Consider the following 24,422-nt stretch of genomic DNA (forward strand, 5'->3'; position numbering starts at 1 on the left):
GATAAAGTTTGGTTTGTCCATTGAAGGTTACGATGAGCGTTGCGGGGAACAATAGTCCATGCCTCACCTCAGCCTTGCGCATCCTGACGTCATTGAATAGGGCTCTCTTCCTGGCAATATCCGGAGTAATATCAGGAAATATCTTCACTCGCATGTCACGGAAAATAATCTCTCCCTTGCTTCTTGCCAGCTTCAAGATAGCTTCCTTAGCTTGATATCTCTGCATAGTGACAATCATAGGTCTGGGTCTCAAGTCAGTCCCCTGCCCAAACCTGTATGCAATCTCGACTGCCGGTTCACATGAGAGCTCACTTCCGAACACCTCATTTAAAATGTTTGTCACAAAGGCAATGGGATCGCTCTTCTCAATGTCCGTTTTCAGTCCAATCACACGTAGATTAAACCTTCTGCTTTGAATCTCCATTCTCTCTATTTTGTCTTTAAACTCTTTGTTTTCCTTCTTTAGATTGCCATTTGCGGTTTTGAGTATAGCAACCCTACAATCCATGTCGGTCAGCCCCTCCTCCATATCACCGAGCTTCTGACAACATGAGTCAAGTTCTCCCTTTAAAGCATCAAGCTGCGGCTGGAATCTCTCGAAAGCAGCCCCAATCTCCTCTCTTATTATGGAGCGTATTAGTGCCAACAGCTCCGAGTGGTTCACCTGCGAGGCCCCGCTTTCCATGGCGTTCTCCTCTGCTGCTTGTGTGTCACTCACTCCCGAAAGACCGCTGCTGTCATTCAATGGCACTTTAGCCTTTTTGTTTGCTTTCTTCGATGGCATTACATTCCCCGCATCGTATTTCACTATAAACTTTGACTGAACAACTTGCTCATCTGATCATAACCTGATGTTTCAAAAGGTTTGATACGGGAGCTCTCAGACTTCCCACACTACTTCCGAACATGCGCATTCGTGAATATACTGCTGATGTATTTAATGTCGTAGAACAAAACGTGATCCGTCTCTTACATTTGTGTCAACCACAGACCTCATCTCCAGCTATTTTCTAAAAACTAGTTCAAAAAACCTTTGACTCTGAGACGAGGGAACCGGAAGTGGTAAAATGCTAACTCACTTCTGGGTTTTAGCACTCGTTCCTGCACCACTCTATAGGTGTCACTATTTAGTAGAAGAAAGACGGGTTAACTCAGGAGTAATTGACTTTGACTGTACAATCTGAGGCAAGTCTGGAAATTCACTCCATCGGAAGAAAATGACACTTATACACATAGTAGACTAATGGGTGTGCATTTTATTCTGCTTCTGCTGACAGGATATAAAGTCAGCCACAGTGAGAGGGAAAATACTAACAGGGTTTTACTGGGTAGTTCACCATAGAAGCACTCTCGAAGAATTTTGTGTTGCAACTGAAGAGGGCAGTTAAGGTTTTAACCGGCGACATAAGGATTGTATCTTAGAAGATTGTCCAGAGGTTTAAAGAAATGGTTTAACCGACGACAATGATTTTACCAATTCAATACACACAAAGCTCTTATCATTACAAACATATCAAATTGGCTTCCATAAGGCCAGCCTAACCAGAAGTAGACCATCATAATGTGCTTTTTTCCTGTATTTTTAGAAAACTTTTACAATCTCCTCCTAAAGAATAGATCACTTACACTTTGGACGGAAAACCCCATGTCATTTGTTACGCTATATTGCAAAAGAATAGTTGATAGGTCAAAGCAAAACACACCATTTTTTGACCGTTTACATGTGTCAACTAAAGATTGAGCTGCTCCAAACATGACTTTCTTGATGATAGGCTGGTCTGGGTCCTGATGGTAAGGGGCCTGGCCTGTTGGGTTCTGGTGTTCTGGAAGCTTTAACGCAGCAGAAGTCTCTGCAGCTGACAGAAGGGACTGCAGCAGTCTGCAGCACAGCAGGTGAGAAACACTGCACTGTGTGTGATGTGCTCATGTTGCATTCATTTACAGTTCCTGACACACTCTGGGGGGGGTGGTAAGTTAAGACTGTGAAGTTCAAATGTGCTCAGATATATTAACGTTTAACCTCTAAGAATGATGTCCAATTTAACATCACTAACTGTATCCTATTTCATTCTTGGAGCTTATTTGAATATTGGATATTTGAGGTACTTGTGTTTCATGATAACTGCCATGTTGTACATTGTGATTGTTGTTGCCAACACGTCTCTGATTGTGGTTATCTGTGTGAACAGGAGCTTACATGAACCTATGTATCTTTTTCTGTGCAGCCTGTTTGTAAATGAACTGTATGGTAGTACAGGGTTGTTTCCATTCCTTCTGGTTCAGATCCTCTCTGACATTCACACTGTTTCTGCTCCGCTCTGCTTCCTGCAGATTTTCTGCTTGCATACATATGGAGGTATTGAGTTTTACAATTTAGCCGTCATGTCGTATGACAGATATCTTGCTATCTGTTGTCCTCTGCAATATAACACACGTATGACTTCTAACAAAGCAGTTATCTTCATTATTCTGGTTTGGTTGAACTCTTTTGTGAAGTTCCCGATAACTTTATATTTAAGCATCCGTTTGACACTGTGTGGAAACATAAGTAACTATGCTGTTGTTAAACTGGCATGTTCTGACACTCAGGTGAACAACTTTTATGGATATTTTACCACTGCTTCAACTGTTTTTGTCCCTTTTTTTCCAATCCTCTTCTCTTACATGAGGATCCTCAGAGTGTGTTTCTCTGGTTCCAAACAGACCAGACAGAAAGCTGTCAGTACCTGCACACCTCACCTTGTTTCCCTGTTCAACTTCTCTTTCGGCTGCTGCTTTCAAGTACTTCAGAGTAGATTTGATATGAGCGGTGTTCCCAGTGTGCTGCATATTATTCTGTCACTGTATTTTCTCATCATACAGCCACTAATGAACCCTGTCATGTACGGACTGCAAATGTCAAAAATACAAAACATATGTAAACATGTGCTCCGTTATAAACTTCTGTCTGGTAGGTCTAATAACTAAAGTGTCAGTGAATGGATCTTAATATCTTGTCTTGAAAAGTGCAGATTAAAACATTTTAATTAAATGGGAAAAATGTGTACTATGTTCATACTGTTTGTAGTATTTATTATATATACACATGCATTCCAATATTCATTAATGAACAGACAAATGTCACCTTAATGTAAACACAGTGAAAATATAAACCTATATTAATATATTGCCTTTGTATACATTTAAAACGAAATGTAAAGTATAAATATATATATATATATATATAGTATATATATATATATAGGGATTGATAGTACATTTAATGATGTCTCTATAACATATCATGTGGATAGTCCTCTGTAGTGTGAACTGTGCAGTGTGAACAAGCATCATGTTATAAATCACTTTGTGGGGGGGTGATGTTTCTGGACTTTTGGTATTTGGTGTAACCAAAATTAACAAGGAGAAATAAACAAGCCTGTATCACAATTCATCTTTGTAGTGTCTATTTTATATTGTGATGAAGATATCTTCAAATGACTGTATTCATGCATCATGATAATGGCCCATACTCATACATCATTTTATTGAAAAGAGCAATGTCATCAGCAAAGCACTAGCAACCGTTATTGATTCAGTTATCTCATCCCTTATTCGCTCAATTCAAACTGGATCCATAAAGTTTAAAATGATAATAAAAAATATAATTCCCACTGTAAAAAAAGATCGTAATTTTACAGGAAATAACTGTACATTTTTATAGTAATTATCATGTTTTTTTAAATAACTTGCAAAATCCTGTAAAATGACAGATATTAACTATAAATTAACAACCCAAAACATTATTTTAAGTATTTTGACAATAACAACAAATAACGATTATTTCATTTTTTTTTACAGTAAATTTACTATATAATATTTACAGTATTTTTGCACTTTCAGAAAATACATGCAGATGTACGTAAAATAAAAAGTATTATCTGTAATTAAATATGTAACTCGTAATATAAAAGTGTATTACTATTATAAGACTTTAAGATATTTCTTTGTAATTTTAAGGTAAACATAAAACTGTAAAAAAAAGCGTCAAACAAAAAAAATGTAAAGTAAAACATTTTTACATAAATCATTTTCTCAATATTCGATTGAATCCACCACAAACACAAAATATCCAATGTTGAAACAAAAGTAAATAAATATGTTTTCATTAAATTCCTAACTTACTATATTGTAAACATCTACAGTTGACAATATCATTAAAAAAAATAAAAATCTTAGAAAGTGGAGAAATCTCTGCAGGGAGGACCCAGGTTTAAAACACACACTGTTATTTACTCAACAATAAGTCACAGTTATCCTTGTTTTATTTATGTGTTCTGTTGCTGTGTTTTTTCCCCCATTGGTCAATATACAGTAATAAGCCTTAGTCTTTCATGCAGTATAATGTGCATGGTTTTCGGATTCTGGCCGACAGCCAGAGCTACGGCACTTGAATTGGAATTCAGCCATAACACGGCAGACAAGTCAGGCATGTTTGGAATGAGTCCACAACACTCCTGATTGGTTAATATAAACGTCATTGAAGAAACCTGCCAATGAGAACTGCCCGCGCCTGTTGTTCACATTTGAAACATTCACGTCAGTTAGAGCGGGTCTCCTCCTGCGGACGGAGCTACAGCTGTCTGCCCCTTTCACACCGGCGCTTTTCCAGCTCCGGCTCGGAGCTGCAGGAGTTTATGGATTAATGGATTAATATCGGGATCGTTTTACATCTACACGTTAAATATGAGCATCGGGACGTCAACAAAGAACAGAAGACTTGAGATCTGGTGAGTCCTGCAACTGTAATGGAGTTAAACATGTATTTAGATAATCCTTAGTTTGTGAATGTTTTATTTTTTATTTAAGGTTACGTTTCTTCTTCTAGTTAGCTGAGTTTGCATCATTAATAGGTTGTTAAATGTTAAGAAGCCCTGAGATGCTGTTTCTTGCAAGATGTTGCGCCCAAACCTGGTTTAACAAGGTGGCTGCTAACGTTAGCTTACAGCTTATTGCAGTGCTGCCGCTCCACCTCTCGTCTCCAACACGGGAGAATTACACATAAACATGCAGCGGGGTGTCACAGTGTTGTCGCCAAGTTTAATGTAAAGTTTCACAGCTTTCTTACAGCGGAATCCAGTTTGTTAATGTTCAGCAGCCAACAGCTAGCCTAGCATAAACAGCTAACCGCTAACGTTCGGCTAACTTGCTAGTTAGCTCTGCTCTATATATTACAAGCTAACATGACTAGCTAATGTCACACTGTGTGAACTAAAATACTTGTTGTATTACTACATCATACATGCTTGGTCCAAATCACTGCTAAAATTAATTATTTTTGAAAATGTATAGTAAATAAACACTCAGCCATGCATGAAATAACATAGCAAAAGAATACGGGCAATGTTTGACCCATGTTGTCCCTTAGAAGTGTAGTGATACAAACATGATTTGTATTCAAAAAGTAAGAAAGTAAAAATTAGAATCAACCAAGCATATCTTCCCCCTCGAAATCCCAGTTGTACTTCGCTAACATGGACTAGGTCATGTTAGACAAGCAATCCAGTGGTTAGTTTTAGGGTAAGCTCCATTGTTTTTTTTGTTTTTTATTCACTTTAAGAGAAAGGGATTTCAGAAACAAGTATCACAAGTTTGGCTCGAGGTAAAATTAACAAAAGCTAACTGTAGTTAGACTATGTTCCCCCCTTCTAAACTTATGAAATAATCAATGCCCTTGGGATGCTCTCAAGTGTGTGTGTGTGTGTGTGTGTGTGTGTGTGTGTGTGTGTGTGTGTGTGTGTGTGTGTGTGTGTGTGTGTGTGTGTGTGTGTGTGTGTGTGTGTGTGTGTGTGTGTGTGTGTGTGTGTGTGTGTGTGTGTGTGTGTGTGTGTGTGTGTGTGTGTGTGGTCCATCATACAAGATTTAGGGGATCTATTGGCAGCTGCTGATAATAACATCCATCATTATGGTTTACTAATAGTTATCACTTCACTTCCTCCTCCAGCACCTGGACACAGCAGGAACCTACGCCAGGATCCTGTTTGTGGACTTCAGCTCTGCCTTCAACACCATCATCCCAGCTCTGCTGCAGGACAAGCTCTCCCAGCTGCAGGTGGATCACAGACTTCCTGTCTGACAGGAAGCAGCACGTGAGGCTGGGGAAACACGTCTCTGACCATCAGCACCGGTACCCCTCAAGGCTGCGTTCTTTCCCCTCTGCTCTTCTCCCTGTACACCAACAGCTGCACCTCCAGTCACCAGTCTGTCAAGCTCCTGAAGTTCAGACGACACCACGCTCATCGGACTCATCTCTGGAGGGGACGAGTCTGCCTACAGGTGGGAGATGGACCATCTGGTGACCTGGTGTTGGGAAAACCACCTGGAGCTCAACGCTCTCAAGACAGTGGAGATGGTTGTGGACTTTAGGAAGAACGCAGCCCCGCCCGCCCCCATCACTCTGTGTGGCTCACCATCACTCTGTGTGACTCCCCATCACTCTGTATGACTCCCCATCACTCTGTGTGACTCCCCAGTCACTGCTGTGGAGTCTTTCCGCTTCCTGGGCACCATCATCGCCCAGGACCTCAAATGGGAGCAGAACAGCAGCTCCCTCATCAAAAAAGCCCAGCAGAGGATGTTCTTCCTGAGGCAGCTGAAGAAATTCAACCTGCCAAAGACGATGATGGTGAACTTCTACACCTCCATCATGGAGTCCATCCTCACCTCCTCCATCACCATCTGGTACGCTGCAGCCACAGCCAAGGATAAGGGCAGGCTGCAGCGTGTCATCCGCTCTGCAGAGAAGGTGATAGGCTGCAATCTGCCATCCCTCCACGACCTGCATGCCTCCAGGACCCTGAGGCGGGCAGGAAAGATAGTGGCCGATCCCTCCCACCCTGGACACAAACTGTTCACCCCCCTCCCCTCTGGCAGGAGGCTGCGCTCCATCAGGACCAAAACCTCTCTCCATCAGGACCAAAACCTCTCTCCATCAGGACCAGAACCTCTCTCCATCAGGACCAAAACCTCTCTCCATCAGGACCAAAACCTCTCCATCAGGACCAGAACCTCTCTCCATCAGGACCAGAACCTCTCTCCATCAGGACCAGAACCTCTCTCCATCAGGACCAGAACCTCTCTCCATCAGGACCAAAACCTCTCTCCATCAGGACCAGAACCTCTCTCCATCAGGACCAAAACCTCTCTCCATCAGGACCAAAACCTCTCTCCACCAGAACCTCTCTCCATCAGGACCAGAACCTCTCTCCATCAGGACCAGAACCTCTCTCCATCAGGACCAAAACCTCTCTCCATCAGGACCAGAACCTCTCTCCATCAGGACCAGAACCTCTCTCCATCAGGACCAAAACCTCTCTCCATCAGGACCAAAACCTCTCGCCACCTCAACAAGGCCCCCCCACTGACACTTTACCTCATCCACAACGCAGACTCTATGCATTACATAATGGAGATCACAGGATGGTAAATAATGCAATGTTTAAATATTGCTTACTGCACATATTTTATATTCTATAATTTATTGCATTCTATTTCGATGTATATTACTGCTTTATTTTATTGCTATCTTACTATATTTTTATTACAGTGTTCTTAATATAGTTCGCTATCTGTGTACTTTTTTTTATTTAATTTTTTTTATTTATATGTGTATGTACGACACCTAGTCAAATTCCTCATACGTGTGAAAAACCTGTTTCTGATTCTGATCTTTTTGTCCTCTAGGTTGCACTGCCACGTCTACAGTAGCGCAGAATGGACAGAGGAAACATGATTGGGCCTCAAGGTTTTTGCAGCCAATATACATTCTACAAACTTGGGATAGGAGGGTGAGTGAACAAGTTATCCATTGGTTGGAACCTACATCCCCATTGTTAGACGTACTAAATCCTGCACACTGCTCCTTCAAATTGACAATGTGAACATATGTTGCCATTTTGTAATTTCTGTTATTTTCAGTTGAGAATGTTTCAAAGTACTCTTAAAAAAATTCAACTTACTTTTTGTTTCTACTGTTTATAAGTATGATGTTTAAATATGAAATGCTGTATTCATTAGTTTTCATATTTTAAGTTTTCAGAGTAATTGTTTCCGACAGAACATTTTGTGATGTCTTTTCATTGAATGTCTTTGATTGGAAAATGTTAGAAAAAAGCTGTAAAATAACAGTATTCTACCTGTAGAACTTTAGGTTCTGTATTTATTTTAGTGTTTGATCATACAAATCTAATAAAAAAAAATGTAAAAAACAGTTTTTCTCATCCGAACTTTATTTAAGGTATTTGAATGTAACATTCTAAGACAATGGATTTTGAAAAGAGAGGAAAGTTTCCTGTAAAATCGTTAAGGACAATTTCTGTATATTAATTGCTTTTGCACTTTATTTGAGTTAAAGTATTTTTACTTTAATTTTATGGTTTTTGTTTGGCAGCCGCTGCTGCCAGTCATTTGACCGTTTTTTTACGGGTTTTTTGCCCGTAGAAGTTTTAGTGCTGTACTTTTATTAAAGGTTATTGACTGTAAAAAGAGAGGATACATCTGTAAAATTAGAGTATTTGCACGTTAAAGTATTAGTAATGTACTTTTATTAAAGGTTATTGACTGTAAAAAGAGAGGATACATCTGTAAAATTACAGTGTTTTCCTGTAAAATATTTAAGGACAATTCCCGTAAATTAATGGCTTATTCACTTTATTTCAGTTAAAGTATTTTACTTTAATTTAAGGGTTTTTGTTTGGCAGCCGCTGCTGCCAGTACTTTGACCGTTTTTTTACGAGTTTTTTTTTTACAGTGCACTCTAAACGTTGTGAAAGCAATCGACAAAGCAAACTGGGCATTTCTCATAAAAATGTTGTTTCTGTAGAGTCATTTAAACAATGGATTGTTGGAAATCACGTCATGGCGATGTGTCATGGGACTTAATTACACAGGATCCTTCACTGTTGTCCAAAGCCTACAGTATATCACATCCTGCAAACTGATGACCCCTCTCCACATGTAGATATGGAAACTCAGCAGATAGAAAGACACTGAGCTGTAATGTGTGTTGTGCTGTAATGAGCTAAAAGGTAACATTAGGTGGCTTTGACGCATTGCCAGGCTGAGTCCCTGGAACAATATCCGTCTTATTAACCCTACGCCGATATCACATATATTAAACATGGTCATTTGGGTCTGAGCACGAAAGTGCTGGGACACATCGTTTTTGTAAGATGTTTAATTTAAAACGTCTTCACAGAAGGTGGGGCACAGAAAGAAAGGCTCATAACTCACCAACAATTCATTCAATCATCATACATTTTGGGGGATATTTTCAGTCCTTGTAATCCTAACCCCAACACATTCTCTACAGGGGAATATTAACTGAGATGTGAAAGGTCATATTTTGTAATGAATGTTGGTGTATGAGTTGCAGTGAGTTGGAACTTGGTACAAACCTCATTAAGACACTGGTATAATAGATTTAAAAAATGAAAGTTATTATAATGAAACATAATATTGTATTATCCAAAATGTAAAAATAATCAAATTTAAAGTTGCCCGAGAAAAAGTTTAAGTTTGTTATAGTTTATCGCTATAGAGTGGTGCAGGGATGACGTCTTTTTGTAGGCCGACGGGATTTCTCCATTAGATTTTGGAATATTGTAAAAAATAAGGTCTGTGGAAAACGAACCTGTTTGATAAATGCACGTTTCGATCAGCCGGATAATATCCACATGTCTACCCTACTTTTATAATGTTAGAATCATAAATATAATGTCCAGAAGCAAAATGCTAACGTTATGCTATAAAGGAACTACAGCCGAGTACAGCAGCACGACTTCAACGTCACGCCAACTTAAGATCCATATTCAAACATACAGATTCTAAATGGAACGAGTTGAAGCGTTTGTTTGAACAGTTTGCAGGAGGCAGGTACTTGCTTTCAAGCAGAACAGGGCAAACAAACTTAGAGTGTTCACGTGTTCGGCGTAATGACGTACAACGTCCTCCACGACTTCTGTTGTCCTATTCAGCCACTTGGTAACAACCATCGTTTCTCAGACACGTCAACTCTTCAGAAATCACCAGTGGGGTCACTGCTGATGTATTTAATGTGATCCGTCTCTTAAATTTGTGTCAACCACAGACCTTATTTCCAGCTATTTTCCAAAAACTAGTTCAAAAGACCTTTGACTCTGAGACGAGGGAACCGGAAGTGGTAAAATGCTAACTCACTTCTGGGTTTTAGGACTCGTTCCTGCACCACTCTATAGGTGTCACTATTTAGTAGAAGAAAGACAGGAGTAAGCAGGAGGCCCTGACTCAAAATGACTGAAAGCTTCCAGTTTCCTTTGACTGTACAATCTGAGGCAAGTCTGGACATTCACTCCATCGGAAGAAAATGACACTTATACACATAGTAGGCTAATGGGTGTGCATTTTATTCTGCTTCTGCTGATAGGATATAAAGTCAGCCACAGTGAGAGGGAAAATAATAACAGGGTTTCACTGGGTAGTTCACCATAGAAGCACTCTTGAATAATTTTGTGTTGCAACTGAAGAGGGCAGTTACGGTTTTAACCGGCGACATAAGGATTGTATCTTAGAAGATTGTCCAGAGGTTTAAAGAAAAGGTTTAACCGACGACAATGATTTTACCAATTCAATACACACAAAGCTCTTATCATTACAAACATATCAAATTGGCTTCCATAAGGCCAGCCTAACCAGAAGTAGACCATCATAATGTGCTTTTTTCCTGTATTTTTAGAAAACTTTTACAATCTCCTCCTAAAGAATAGATCACTTACACTTTGGACGGAAAACCCCATGTCATTTGTTACGCTATATTGCAAAAGAATAGTTGATAGGTCAAAGCAAAACACACCATTTTTGACCGTTTACATGTGTCAACTAAAGATTGAGCTGCTCCAAACATGACTTTCTTGATGATAGGCTGGTCTGGGTCCTGATGGTAAGGGGGCTGGCCTGTTGGGTTCTGGTGTTCTGGAAGTTTTAAAGCAGCAGAAGTCTCTGCAGCTGACAGAAGGGACTGCAGCAGTCTGCAGCACAGCAGGTGAGAAACACTGCACTGTGCGTGATGTGCTCATGTTGCATTCATTTACAGTTCCTGACACACTCTGGGGGGGGTGGTAAGTTAAGACTGTGAAGTTCAAATGTGCTCAGATATATTAGCGTTTAACCTCAAAGAATGATGTCCAATTTAACTTCAGAAACTGTATCCTATTTCATTCTTGGAGCTTATTTGAATATTGGATGTTTGAGGTACTTGTGTTTCATGATAACTGCCATGTTGTACCTTGTGATTGTTGTTGCCAACACGTCTCTGATTGTGGTTATCTGTGTGAACAGGAGCTTACATGAACCTATGTACCTTTTTATGTGCAACCTGTTTGTAAATGAACTGTATGGTAGTACAGGGTTGTTTCCAATCCTTCTGGTTCAGATCCTCTCTGACATTCACACTGTTTCTGCTCCGCTCTGCTTCCTGCAGATTTTCTGCTTGCATACATATGGAGGTATTGAGTTTTACAATTTAGCCGTCATGTCTTATGACAGATATCTTGCTATCTGTTATCCTCTGCAATATAACACACGTATGACTTCTAACAAAGCAGTTATCTTCATTATTCTGGTTTGGTTGAACTCTTTTGTGAGGTTCCCGATAATTTTATATTTAAGCATCCGTTTGACACTGTGTGGAAACATAATAAATGGTTTGTATTGTAGTAACTATGCTGTTGTTAAGCTGGCATGTTCTGACACTCAGGTGAACAACTTTTATGGATATTTTACCACTGCTTCAACTGTTTTTGTCCCTATGTTACCAATCCTCTTCTCATACATTAAGATCCTCAGAGTGTGTTTCTCTGGTTCCAAACAGACCAGACAGAAAGCTGTCAGTACCTGCACACCTCACCTTGTTTCCCTCCTCAACTTCACTTTCGGCGGCTACTTTGAAGTACTTCAGAGTAGATTTGATATGAGCGGTTTTCCCAGTGCGCTGCGTATTATTCTGTCACTGTATTTTCTCATCATACAGCCACTAATGAACCCTGTCATGTACGGACTGCAAATGTCAAAAATACGAAACATATGTAAACATGTGCTCCGTTATAAACTTCTGTCTGGTAGGTCTAATAACTAAAGTGTCAGTGAATGGATCTTAATATCTTGTCTTGAAAAATGCGGATTAAAACATTTTAATTAAATTGGTAAAATGTGTACTATGTTCATACTGTTTGTAGTATTTATTATATATACACATGCATTCCAATATTCATTAATGAACAGACAAATGTCACCTTAATGTAAACACAGTGAAAATATAAACCTATATTAATATATTGCCTTTCTATACATTTAAAACTAAATGTAAAGTATATATATATATATATATATAGGGATTGATAGTACATTTAATGATGTCTCTATAACATATCATGTGGATAGTCCTCTGTAGTATGAACTGTGCAGTGTGAACAAGCATCATGTTATAAATCACTTTGTGGGGGGGGTGATGTTTCTGGACTTTTGGTATTTGGTGTAACCAAAATTAACAAGGAAAAATAAACAAGCCTGTATCACAATTCATCTTTGTAGTGTCTATTTTATATTGTGATGAAGATATCTTCAAACGACTGTATTCATACATCATGATAACGGCCCATACTCATAAATCATTTTATTGAAAAGAGCAATGTCATCAGCAAAGCACAAGCAACCGTTATTGATTCAGTTATCTCCTCCCTTATTCGCTCAATTCAAACTGGATTCATAAAGTTTAAAATGATAATAAAAAATATAATTCCCACTCTAGACGTTGTGAAAGCAATCGACAAAGCAAACTGGGCATTTCTCATAAAAATGTTGTTTCTGTAGAGTCATTTAAACAATGGATTGTTGGAAATCACGTCATGGCGATGTGTCATGGGACTTAATTACCCAGGATCCTTCACTGTTGTCCAAAGCCTACAGTACATCACATCCTGCAAACTGATGACCCCTCTCCACATGTAGATATGGAAACTCAGCAGATAGAAAGACGCTGAGCTGTAATGTGTGTTGTGTTGTAATGAGCTAAAAGGTAACATTAGGTGGCTTTGACGCATTGCCAGGCTGAGTCCCTGGAACAATATCCGTCTTATTAACCCTACGCCGAGACCACATATATTAAACATGGTAATTAGGGTCTGAGCACGAAAGTGCTGGGACACATCGTTTATGTAAGATGTTTAATTTAAAACGTCTTCACAGAAGGTGGGGCACAGAATGAAAGGCTCATAACTCACCAACAATTCATTCAATCATCATACATTTTGGGGGATATTTTCAGTCCTTGTAATCCTAACCCCAACACATTCTCTACGGGGGAATATTAACTGAGATGTGAAAGGTCATATTTTGTAATGAATGTTGGTGTATGAGTTGCAGTGAGTTGGAACTTGGTACAAACCTCATTAAGAGATTGGTATAATAGATTTTAAAAATGAAAGTTATTATAATGAAACATAATATTGTATTATCCAAAATGTAAAAATCATCAAATTTAAAGTTGCCCGAGAAAAAGTTTAAGGTTTGTTATAGTTTATCGCTATAGAGTGGTGCAGGGATGACGTCTTTTTGTAGGCCGACGGGATTTCTCCATTAGATTTTGGAATATTGTAAAAAATAAGGTCTGTGGAAAACGAACCTGTTTGATAAATGCACGTTTCGATCAGCCGGATAATATCCACATGTCTACCCTACTTTTATAATGTTAGAATCATAAATATAATGTCCAGAAGCAAAATGCTAACGTTATGCTATAAAGGAACTACAGCCGAGTACAGCAGCACGACTTCAACGTCACGCCAACTTAAGATCCATATTCAAACATACAGATTCTAAATGGAACGAGTTGAAGCATTTGTTTGAACAGTTTGCAGGAGGCAGGTACTTGCTTTCATGCAGAACAGGGCAAACAAACTTAGAGGAGTGTTTACGTGTTCGGCGTAATGACGTACAACGTCCTCCACGACTTCTATAGTCCTATTCAGCCACTTGGTAACAACCATCGTTTCTCAGACACGTCAACTCTTCAGAAATCACCAGTGGGGTCACTGCTGATGTATTTAATGTGATCCGTCTCTTAAATTTGTGTCAACCACAGACCTTATTTCCAGCTATTTTCCAAAATCTAGTTCAAAAGACCTTTGACTCTGAGACGAGGGAACCGGAAGTGGTAAAATGCTAACTCACTTCTGGGTTTTAGGACTCGTTCCTGCACCACTCTATAGGTGTCACTATTTAGTAGAAGAAAGACAGGAGTAAGCAGGAGGCCCTGACTCAAAATGACTGAAAGCTTCCAGTTTCCTTTGACTGTACAATCTGAGGCAAGTCTGGACATTCACTCCATCGGAAGAAAATGACACTTATACACATAGTAGGCTAATGGGTGTGCATTTTATTCTGCTTCTGCTGATAGGATATAAAGTCAGCCACAGTGAGAGGGAAAATAATAACAGGGTTTCACTGGGTAGTTCACCATAGAAGCACTCTCGAATAATTTTGTGTTGCAACTGAAGAGGGCAGTTACGGTTTTAACCGGCGACATAAGGATTGTATCTTAGAAGATTGTCCAGAGGTTTAAAGAAAAGGTTTAACCGACGACAATGATTTTATCAATTCAATACACACAAAGCTCTTATCATTACAAACATATCAAATTGGCTTCCATAAGGCCAGCCTAACCAGAAGTAGACCATCATAATGTGCTTTTTTCCTGTATTTTTAGAAAACGTTTACAATCTCCTCCTAAAGAATAGATCACTTACACTTTGGACGGAAAACCCCATGTCATTTGTTACGCTATATTGCAAAAGAATAGTTGATAGGTCAAAGCAAAACACACCATCTTTTGACCGTTTACATGTGTCAACTAAAGATTGAGCTGCTCCAAACATGACTTTCTTGATGATAGGCTGGTCTGGGTCCTGATGGTAAGGGGCCTGGCCTGTTGGGTTCTGGTGTTCTGGAAGCTTTAAAGCAGCAGAAGTCTCTGCAGCTGACAGAAGGGACTGCAGCAGTCTGCAGCACAGCAGGTGAGAAACACTGCACTGTGTGTGATGTGCTCATGTTGCATTCATTTACAGTTCCTGACACACTCTGGGGGGGGGTGGTAAGTTAAGACTGTGAAGTTCAAATGTGCTCAGATATATTAACGTTTAACCTCTAAGAATGATGTCCAATTTAACATCACTAACTGTATCCTATTTCATTCTTGGAGCTTATTTGAATATTGGATATTTGAGGTACTTGTGTTTCATGATAACTGCCATGTTGTACATTGTGATTGTTGTTGCCAACACGTCTCTGATTGTGGTTATCTGCGTGAACAGGAGCTTACATGAACCTATGTATCTTTTTCTGTGCAGCGTGTTTGTAAATGAACTGTATGGTAGTACAGGGTTGTTTCCATTCCTTCTGGTTCAGATCCTCTCTGACATCCACACTGTCTCTGCTCCGCTCTGCTTCCTGCAGATTTTCTGCTTGCATACATATGGAGGTATTGAGTTTTACAATTTAGCCGTCATGTCGTATGACAGATATCTTGCTATCTGTTGTCCTCTGCAATATAACACACGTATGACTTCTAACAAAGCAGTTATCTTCATTATTCTGGTTTGGTTGAACTCTTTTGTGAAGTTCCCGATAACTTTATATTTAAGCATCCGTTTGACACTGTGTGGAAACATAATAAATGGTTTGTATTGTAGTAACTATGCTGTTGTTAAACTGGCATGTTCTGACACTCAGGTGAACAACTTTTATGGATATTTTACCACTGCTTCAACTGTTTTTGTCCCTTTTTTTCCAATCCTCTTCTCTTACATGAGGATCCTCAGAGTGTGTTTCTCTGGTTCCAAACAGACCAGACAGAAAGCTGTCAGTACCTGCACACCTCACCTTGTTTCCCTGTTCAACTTCTCTTTCGGCTGCTGCTTTCAAGTACTTCAGAGTAGATTTGATATGAGCGGTGTTCCCAGTGTGCTGCGTATTATTCTGTCACTGTATTTTCTCATCATACAGCCACTAATGAACCCTGTCATGTACGGACTGCAAATGTCAAAAATACGAAACATATGTAAACATGTGCTCCGTTATAAACTTCTGTCTGGTAGGTCTAATAACTAAAGTGTCAGTGAACGGATCTTAATATCTTGTCTTGAAAAGTGCGGATTAAAACATTTTAATTAAATGGGTAAAATGTGTACTATGTTCATACTGTTTGTAGTATTTATTATATATACACATGCATTCCAATATTCATTAATGAACAGACAAATGTCACCTTAATGTAAACACAGTGAAAATATAAACCTATATTAATATATTGCCTTTGTATACATTTAAAACGAAATGTAAAGTATAAATATATATATATATATATATAGTATATATATATATAGTATATATATATATAGGGATTGATAGTACATTTAATGATGTCTCTATAACATATCATGTGGATAGTCCTCTGTAGTGTGAACAAGCATCATGTTATAAAGCACTTTGTGGGGGGGGTGATGTTTCTGGACTTTTGGTATTTGGTGTAACCAAAATTAACAAGGAAAAATAAACAAGCCTGTATCACAATTCATCTTTGTAGTGTCTATTTTATATTGTGATGAAGATATCTTCAAATGACTGTATTCATGCATCATGATAACGGCCCATACTCATACATCATTTTATTGAAGAGAGCAATGTCATCAGCAAAGCACTAGCAACCGTTATTGATTCAGTTATCTCATCCCTTATTCGCTCAATTCAAACTGGATTCATAAAGTTTAAAATGATAATAAAAAATATAATTCCCACTCTAGACGTTGTGAAGGCAATCGACAAAGCAAACTGGGCATTTCTCATAAAAATGTTGTTTCTGTAGAGTCATTTAAACAATGGATTGTTGGAAATCACATCATGGCGATGTGTCATGGGACTTAATTACCCAGGATCCTTCACTGTTGTCCAAAGCCTACATCACATCCTGCAAACTGATGACCCCTCTCCACATGTAGATATGGAAACTCAGCAGATAGAAAGACGCTGAGCTGTAATGTGTGTTGTGTTGTAATGAGCTAAAAGGTAACATTAGGTGGCTTTGACGCATTGCCAGGCTGAGTCCCTGGAACAATAACTGTCTTATACTCCTACGCCGAGACCACATGTATTAAATATGGTAATAAGGCCTGAGCACAAATGTGCTGGCACACATCGGTTCAAGGTTCAAGGTTCAAGGCTTTTATTGTTCATACGAACATAGCTACAGTGCAGTTATGATAATGAAAATCTTAGGTCACAGGCTCCTCCAACAGTGCAACACAATAAAACAGATACACAGAAAAATATAGTGCAGGTAAATAGTAAATACAAAAAGAAAAATAGTAAATGAAGTGAAATAGTGCAATAAGAGTCTATATACAAGTTATTGGTTGGTATGATATTTACAGAACAGTTTGTGACTGGGGTGATGGGAGTCTTTTATAATCCTGAGGCTTTCTTCCTGAGCCGCTGGGAGTAAAGTTCCTCCATGGACGGCAGCTCCGTCCAGGTGATGTGCTGTGCAGTTTTCACCACCCTCTGTAAAGCCTTACGATTGAGGAGGTAGAAGGTCAGGATCCTCTCTATGGTGCACCTGTAGAAGGTCAGGATGCTCTCTATGGTGCACCTGTAGAAGGTCAGGATCCTCTCTATGGTGCACCTGTAGAAGGTCAGGATGCTCTCTATGGTGCACCTGTAGAAGGTCAGGATCCTCTCCATGGTGCACCTGTAGAAGGTCAGGATGCTCTCCATGGTGCACCTGTAGAAGGTCAGGATGCTCTCTATGGTGCACCTGTAGAAGGTCAGGATGCTCTCTATGGTGCACCTGTAGAAGGTCAGGATGCTCTCTATGGTGCACCTGTAGAAGTTGCAGAGTATCCTGGAGTCCACGTTGAACCTCCTCAACCTGCGGAGGAAGAAGAGCCGCTGTCGAGCTCTTTTGGTGATGGTGGTAATGTGAAGAGTCCATGCCAGGTCCTCAGTGATGTGGACACAGAGGAACCTGAAGCTGCTGACTCTCGCCACCGTAGTCCCATTGATGGTGATGGGGGCGTGTCCCTCTCTCTGCTGCTTCCTGTAATCCACAATCAGCTCCTTGGTTTTGCTGATGTTGAGATGGAGGTTGTTATCCTGGCACCAAGATGTCAGGTTTTCGACCTCGTCTCTGTACGCCGTCTCGTCAGCGTCGGTGATCTGGCCGATTACGGTCGTGTTGTCAGCAAACTTCACGATGGTGTTGGAGCTGTGTGTGGCCACGCAGTCGTGTGTGAACAGGGAGTAGAGGAGAGGGCTGAGCACGCAGCCTTGAGGGGCTCCGGTGTTGAGGATCAGGGTGGAGGATGTGATGTTTCCCACCCGCACTGCCTGGGGTCTGCCCGTCAGGTAGTTCAGGATCCAGTCACAGAGGGCGCTGTTGAGCCTGAGGTGTCTGAGCTTGATGGCCAGCTTGGAGGGCACAATGGTATTGAAAGCTGAACTGTAATCAATGAACAGCATTCTCACATAAGTGTTCCTCTGGTCCAGGTGTGAGAGGGCAGCGTGGATGGTGAGGGATATGGCGTCGTCTTTGGACCTGTTTCCTCTGTAGGCAAACTGTAGGGGGTCCAGAGAGTCAGGGAGGGAGGAGGTGATGAAGGTTTTGACTAACCGGTACTGGGCGGTAGTCGTTGAGGCTGGTGATCTTTGACTTTTTGGGGACAGGAACGATGGTGGAGTGTTTGAAGCATATGGGGACTACAGACTGCAACAGGGACCTGTTGAAGATGTCTGTGAACACCTCTGCCAGCTGAACTGCACACACCCTGAGAACACGGCCAGGGATGCCATCAGGTCCAGGAGCCTTGTGTGGGTTAACCCTTTAACTTGTTAAGCCCTGAGCCTGTTTTTCAGGTCTCAGGCTCGAAGATTTCCAGAACAAATGACTATATCTTCACTTCTAAAAGGGGTAAATTAATAATCTTTTTCCTCAAAGCAATGATAAACCTGTGAGTTGGAAGTAGAAAAGTCAGAATCAATATAGAATTTTTTTTATTTTAAAGTAAATTCAGATTGAACATAAAAAAAAAAGTCAATTTTAGTGTCCGTCCAAAAAAAATACATTACTTATAGTGAAAATCACCCTTGAATGATGGGATCGGAGACTAAATGCTTTAGGAATCCAAACTATAACATATAATAAGTACCCTGTATCAAGATTGATGTAAAACAAGTGAAATGTGACCTCTTTAGAGAGGTTTAGAAAAAGAAACACACTTCTGGGGTCATTTGGGTGGATTTTCCATATCTCTGGCCCCCTCGGTCGATTCTGATGATTAACATCTTTTTTGAACCGTTAGAGCCAATGAAATCAAGGGGAAGTTCCTAAATCCACCTACATGTTACCAAATAAGGAGTGAGAGTGATGCGCACGCAGCTTGCCCAAACCGAAAGCTTTGTTACGCTCTGAAAACTGAAAACTGAAACCTAGGCTTATGCCATAAATATGAAGATGGATTACCAGTAATCATTTCAAAGTGACACAGACACATTGGATTCACCTATGGATTAACCTTCAGCAGCATTTTTATCGTTGTAATCGCCATTGAACACAACTTTTGATCAGAAAATCAGCAAAGGTAAGAACATTTTCTGATTTTGCTCCGTAAAACTACGTCGTGTGATGTCTGGGTTAGCTTCCCCTGCCGCAAGTTTTGATCGCACAGTGATGATACTAATATGTGGAATCTCAGCTTGCTAGCTTAACTGGTTAACCTGTTAACCCCTGAGCCTATTTTTCAGGTCTCAGGCTCGAAAATGACATTCCCACAACAAATGACTATATCTTCACTTCTAAAAGGGCTAAATTAATCATCTTTTTTCTCAAAGCAACGATAAACCTGTGAGTTGGATGCAGAAAAGTCAGAATCAATAAATACTTTTTTTATTTTAAAGTAAATTCAGATTGAACATAGTAAAAAAAATACTTATAGTGAAAACCACCCTTGAATGATGGGATCGGAGACTAAAAGCTTTAGGAATCCAAACTATAACATATAAGAAGTACCCTGTATCAAGATTGATGCAAAACAAGTGACATTTGACCTTTTTAGAGGTTTAGAAGAAAAAAAATCCACTTCTGGGGTCATTTGGGTGCATTTTCCATATCTCTGGCCCCCCTCGGTCGATTTTGGTGATTGACACCTCTTTTTAACTGTTAGAGCCAATATAATCGAGGGGAAGTTCCTAAAATCCATCTAAACATTACCCATTGGTGAATGAGTGATTCCTAGCCAGAATGCCCTAAATAGGAAGCTGTCATACACTCTGGTAGCAGCTAATATGAAATCTCCGTTATTGATATAAATATGAAGATGGATTATCAGTAATCATTTCAAAATGGCACAGACACATTGGATTAACCTATGGAGTAACCTTCAGCAGCGTTTTTCTCGTTTTAATGCTATTGAACACAACTTTTGATCAGAAACAGCAAAAGGTCAGACATTTATCCAGTTTTTCCTCCGTAAAGCTATGTGGTGTGATGTCTGGGTTTGCTTCCCCTGGCGAGTTTTGATCGCACAGTGATGATACTTATATTTCTAGAATCTGTGGAATCTCAGCTTGCTAGTTGATATATTGTTTGTGCAGATCCGATAAGTAATAAAGTATTTCTACCGTGAGTTCTGTGCTAAGTGTGTTAGCATTTCTTTCGCTCAGGGCTCATTTAGACGCTTCTTCTGAGACTTGTGTTTTGTTTCGGTAAAAATGGTTCGTATAGTCAGTTAGCTTACCCGTTAAGTGGGTATGACACATTATTAGGTTGTTAAATGTTAAGAAGCCCTGAGACACAGTTTCGCGGGCGGGGGCTTCTGGGCTTAACAGGTTAACTGGTTATGGATGCCACCTGGGCGTCTCCCTAGGTCAGTGACCATCAACTGGCGGCCTGCCAGACATTCTTATCCGGCCCGCACGGCAGGGGTGACTGTAGCGTTGGTGGAGTGGTTAGTGCGTTCGCCCCCCATTCATGTCACCTCGTGTTACACGGGTTCGAGCAGCACGCTCGTCAAAAAACATTGTTGTGCCCTTGATCCAGACACTACATTCCCAAAGGTGCTGTATAGGTGATATATGATATATATATATATATATATATATATATATATATATATATATATATATATAAAGATGATGATTACTTTTATGAAAGAATAATTTAGAAAATATGAGGAGAAGTTTATGTTTAATCCGTGTATGGTTCGTTCTTTGTTTTTTCCATTTCAAAACCGAATAGGAAAAACTAAAAACCGGTGTTGTTTTTTTTGTTTTTCTGTTTTAAAACCAAAACGGAAAACCAAAAAACCGACCTTATTCTGTTTTTAAACCAAAACGGGTTAACAAGAAAGTTACCGGTTCACCAAGGAGGAAGTGGAGCACACTGGAGACAACCGTTTCATTGCAGACTGTTATGTTTATGTGGGGAAATGGCAGCGCATACATTATTTGAGATATGCGTGCCTGGCAAACAATTTTCTTATATCCTGCAACCGTTTCCAACCAATAAGGACACGGTATTAATAAAAAAGTGTATTCCTTTCCCTGCCAATCAGGACTGCTTTCAGTTTTATTACCACGGATACAGGTTTACAAAAAAAAAGATTATTTTTTCAATAAAGTGAACATATTAATCAATTATATATGTATAAATATATATATATATATATAAAAATCTCTGGCCCCCGAAAGTGTCTCTTGGATTAATTTTGGCCCTTAGACAAATGTAGTTGGTGACCCCTGCCCTAGGTGTTCCAGGCACGTCCAGCTGGGAGGAGACCGAGGGCAGACCTAGGACCAGATGGAGGGATTATATCTCTACCGAGGACCAGGTGGAGGGATTAAATCTCTACCCAGGACCAGGTGGAGGGATTATATCTCTACCTAGGACGAGGTGGAGGGATTATATCTCTACCCAGGACCGGGTGGAGGGATTATATCTCTACCCAGGACCAGGTGGAGGGATTATATCTCTACCTAGGGCCTGGTGGAGGGATTATATCTCTTCGCTGGCCTGGGAGCTCCTTGAATCCCCCAGTCAGAGCTGGTTGATGTGGGCTGGGGGAAATGGAAGTGTGCGGCTCTCTGCTGGAACTGCTACCTCCGCGACCCGACCACGGATAAGCGGGAGAAGATTGATTGATGGATGGATGGATGTTTTATTTAAAACGTCTTCACAGAAGGTGGGGCACAGAAAGAAAGGCTCATAACTCACCAACAATTCATACAATCATCATACTTTTGGTGGATATTTTCAGTCCTTGTAATCCTAACCCCAACACATTCTCTAGGGGGGAGTATTAACTGAGATGTGAAAGGTCATATTTTGTAATGAATGTTGGTGTATGAGTTGCAGTGAGTTGGAATGAGTTGGAACTTGGTAAAAACCTCATTAAGAGACTGGTCAAATAGATATTAAAAATGAAAGTTATTATAATCAAACATAATATTGTATTATCCACAATGTAAAAACATTACATTTCAAGTTGCCCTAGAAAGAGTTTAAGGTTTGTTATAGTTTATCACTATAGGTGTCACTATTTAGCAGAAGAAAGACAGGTTAACTCAGGAGTAAGCAGGAGGCCCTGACTCCATGGAAAATGATTTTAAGCTTCCAGTTTCATTTGACTGTGCAATCTGAGGCAAGTCTGGACAATCACTCCATCGGAAGATAATGACACTTATACACATAGTAGACTAATGGGTGTGCATTTACTTCTGCTTCTGCTGGTAGGATATAAAGTCAGCCACAGTGAGAGGGAAATAAAGAACAGGGTTTTACTTGGTAGTTCACCATAGAGGCACTCTCGAAGAATTTTGTGTTGTAACTGAAGAGGGCAGTTAAGGTTTTAACCGGCGACATAAGGATTGTCTAAATATCTAAAAAAATGGTTTAACCAACGACAATGATTTATCCAATTCAATACACACAAAGCTCTTATCATTGCAAACATATCAAATTGGCTTCCAGAAGCCCAGCCTAACCAGAAGTAGACCATCATAATAGAGATGGGTGAGTCCTGATTCATCCGGATCATTAACCCGGATCCTTGTAATGACCTGGGAGTGACGAGTCTCCCCTCTCATTAACTTGAGTCCTTTGAGTCCTACACCTGGTGTATGTACAAATTAAAACTATAAATTGCTTCACTCGCTACTCTCCTTATAACATGCAAAATCACATTACAACGTACCCCAGTCCATCTGCCTATAGCCTTTAGCAAGTAGGATAGCTGCCAGAAGTTATCGTTTGGCTCAGGGGACGCGGATCAGTTAAACTTCCTGCAGACTCGTGGGGACTCAGAGCCGTAACCGTAGCAGATCCAGAGATCCAGAGATCCAGACTCATCATGCATGAGTCAACAGCAGACTCAGATTCGCAAATCCTGACTGACTGACTGAATCAAGGGAACTTCCTTCACTGTGCAAAACATAGCAGACTCGTGCGGACTCAGAGCCGTAACCGTAGCAGATCCAGAGATCCAGACTCATCATGCACGAGTCAACTGGATTACTCCACACAGTGCGAAACAGCAAACGGTTTAGGAATTAACGGGAATAAACGGGAATTAACAGGAATTAACAGGAATTAACAGGAATTAACAGGAATTAACAGGAATTTATGGGACTTTATGGGAATTTTCTAAATTGAAGGTTGGCTCTTCGTAGGGAACTTAAATATAGTTGGGGAAAGTATATTTTAGCATAATCTTGACTTGAATTTAAAATGAAATGTATAGCATATATACATATATATATATTAGGGCTGTCAAGTTAACGCGTTAATAACGCGTTAACGCAAAAAAAGATTAACGCCACTAATTATTTTAACGCGATTAACGCATGTGTATTTTTTGTCCTCGGCCGCCCCGTAGTTTCAGAGCAACCTGATCTCACCAGAATGCGTGACTCCACCACGACTCCTTAACACCGCATTGCGTGGTGGAGTCAGGAACTTTGCTACATTGACGTGTCGGCACCACGCAAACAACCCCAATGTAAAGTGAATGAGGCTCCTTTGTCGTGGTGCACACACGCATTTCTACAACGTCCAGCAGTGAGCTTTTATTCTATAAAACGTTTTTAAAATCTACTTTATAGCTTGTAGTAACTCACAGGAGGCTTCTTTTATTAGGGTCTGAGACCATAGGTCGGCGAAGACCCTATTGAAATCGGTCGCGCAGCGACCGATAAACCTGCTAAAAACACCCAAAAACAGGGAAAACGACCGACAAAAGCACAGAAAAGGTTCGGAAATAGTGACGGCAGATAGTCCGCGCGAGCCCAGTCACGTGGGCGAAGCCCAC

At 40.1% G+C, this 24,422-nt stretch overlaps 3 protein-coding genes across 3 annotated transcripts; all 3 read left to right on the forward strand.

Annotated features, from left to right (window-relative positions):
- Nucleotides 1–2,039: 2,039 nt before the first annotated feature.
- LOC117489287 (olfactory receptor 11H6-like) lies at nt 2,040–2,967 on the forward strand. Its single transcript, XM_034138494.1, has one exon. The coding sequence runs from the start codon at nt 2,116–2,118 to the stop codon at nt 2,965–2,967; it is 852 nt and encodes a 283-aa protein (XP_033994385.1). The 5' UTR covers nt 2,040–2,115.
- An 8,314-nt stretch (nt 2,968–11,281) lies between these two features.
- On the forward strand, nt 11,282–12,267 carry LOC117489299 (olfactory receptor 10A6-like). Its single transcript, XM_034138506.1, has one exon. It carries the CDS (start codon nt 11,291–11,293, stop codon nt 12,146–12,148), a length of 858 nt encoding a protein of 285 aa, XP_033994397.1. The 5' UTR covers nt 11,282–11,290; the 3' UTR covers nt 12,149–12,267.
- Nucleotides 12,268–15,210: 2,943 nt separating this feature from the next.
- Nucleotides 15,211–16,176, forward strand: LOC117489288 (olfactory receptor 10A3-like). The gene has a single exon (XM_034138495.1). The coding sequence runs from the start codon at nt 15,220–15,222 to the stop codon at nt 16,174–16,176; it is 957 nt and encodes a 318-aa protein (XP_033994386.1). The 5' UTR covers nt 15,211–15,219.
- Nucleotides 16,177–24,422: the final 8,246 nt, after the last annotated feature.

Source organism: Trematomus bernacchii, unplaced genomic scaffold (assembly GCF_902827165.1).
Source record: "Trematomus bernacchii unplaced genomic scaffold, fTreBer1.1, whole genome shotgun sequence".
In the NCBI taxonomy this organism is placed as follows: domain Eukaryota; kingdom Metazoa; phylum Chordata; class Actinopteri; order Perciformes; family Nototheniidae; genus Trematomus; species Trematomus bernacchii.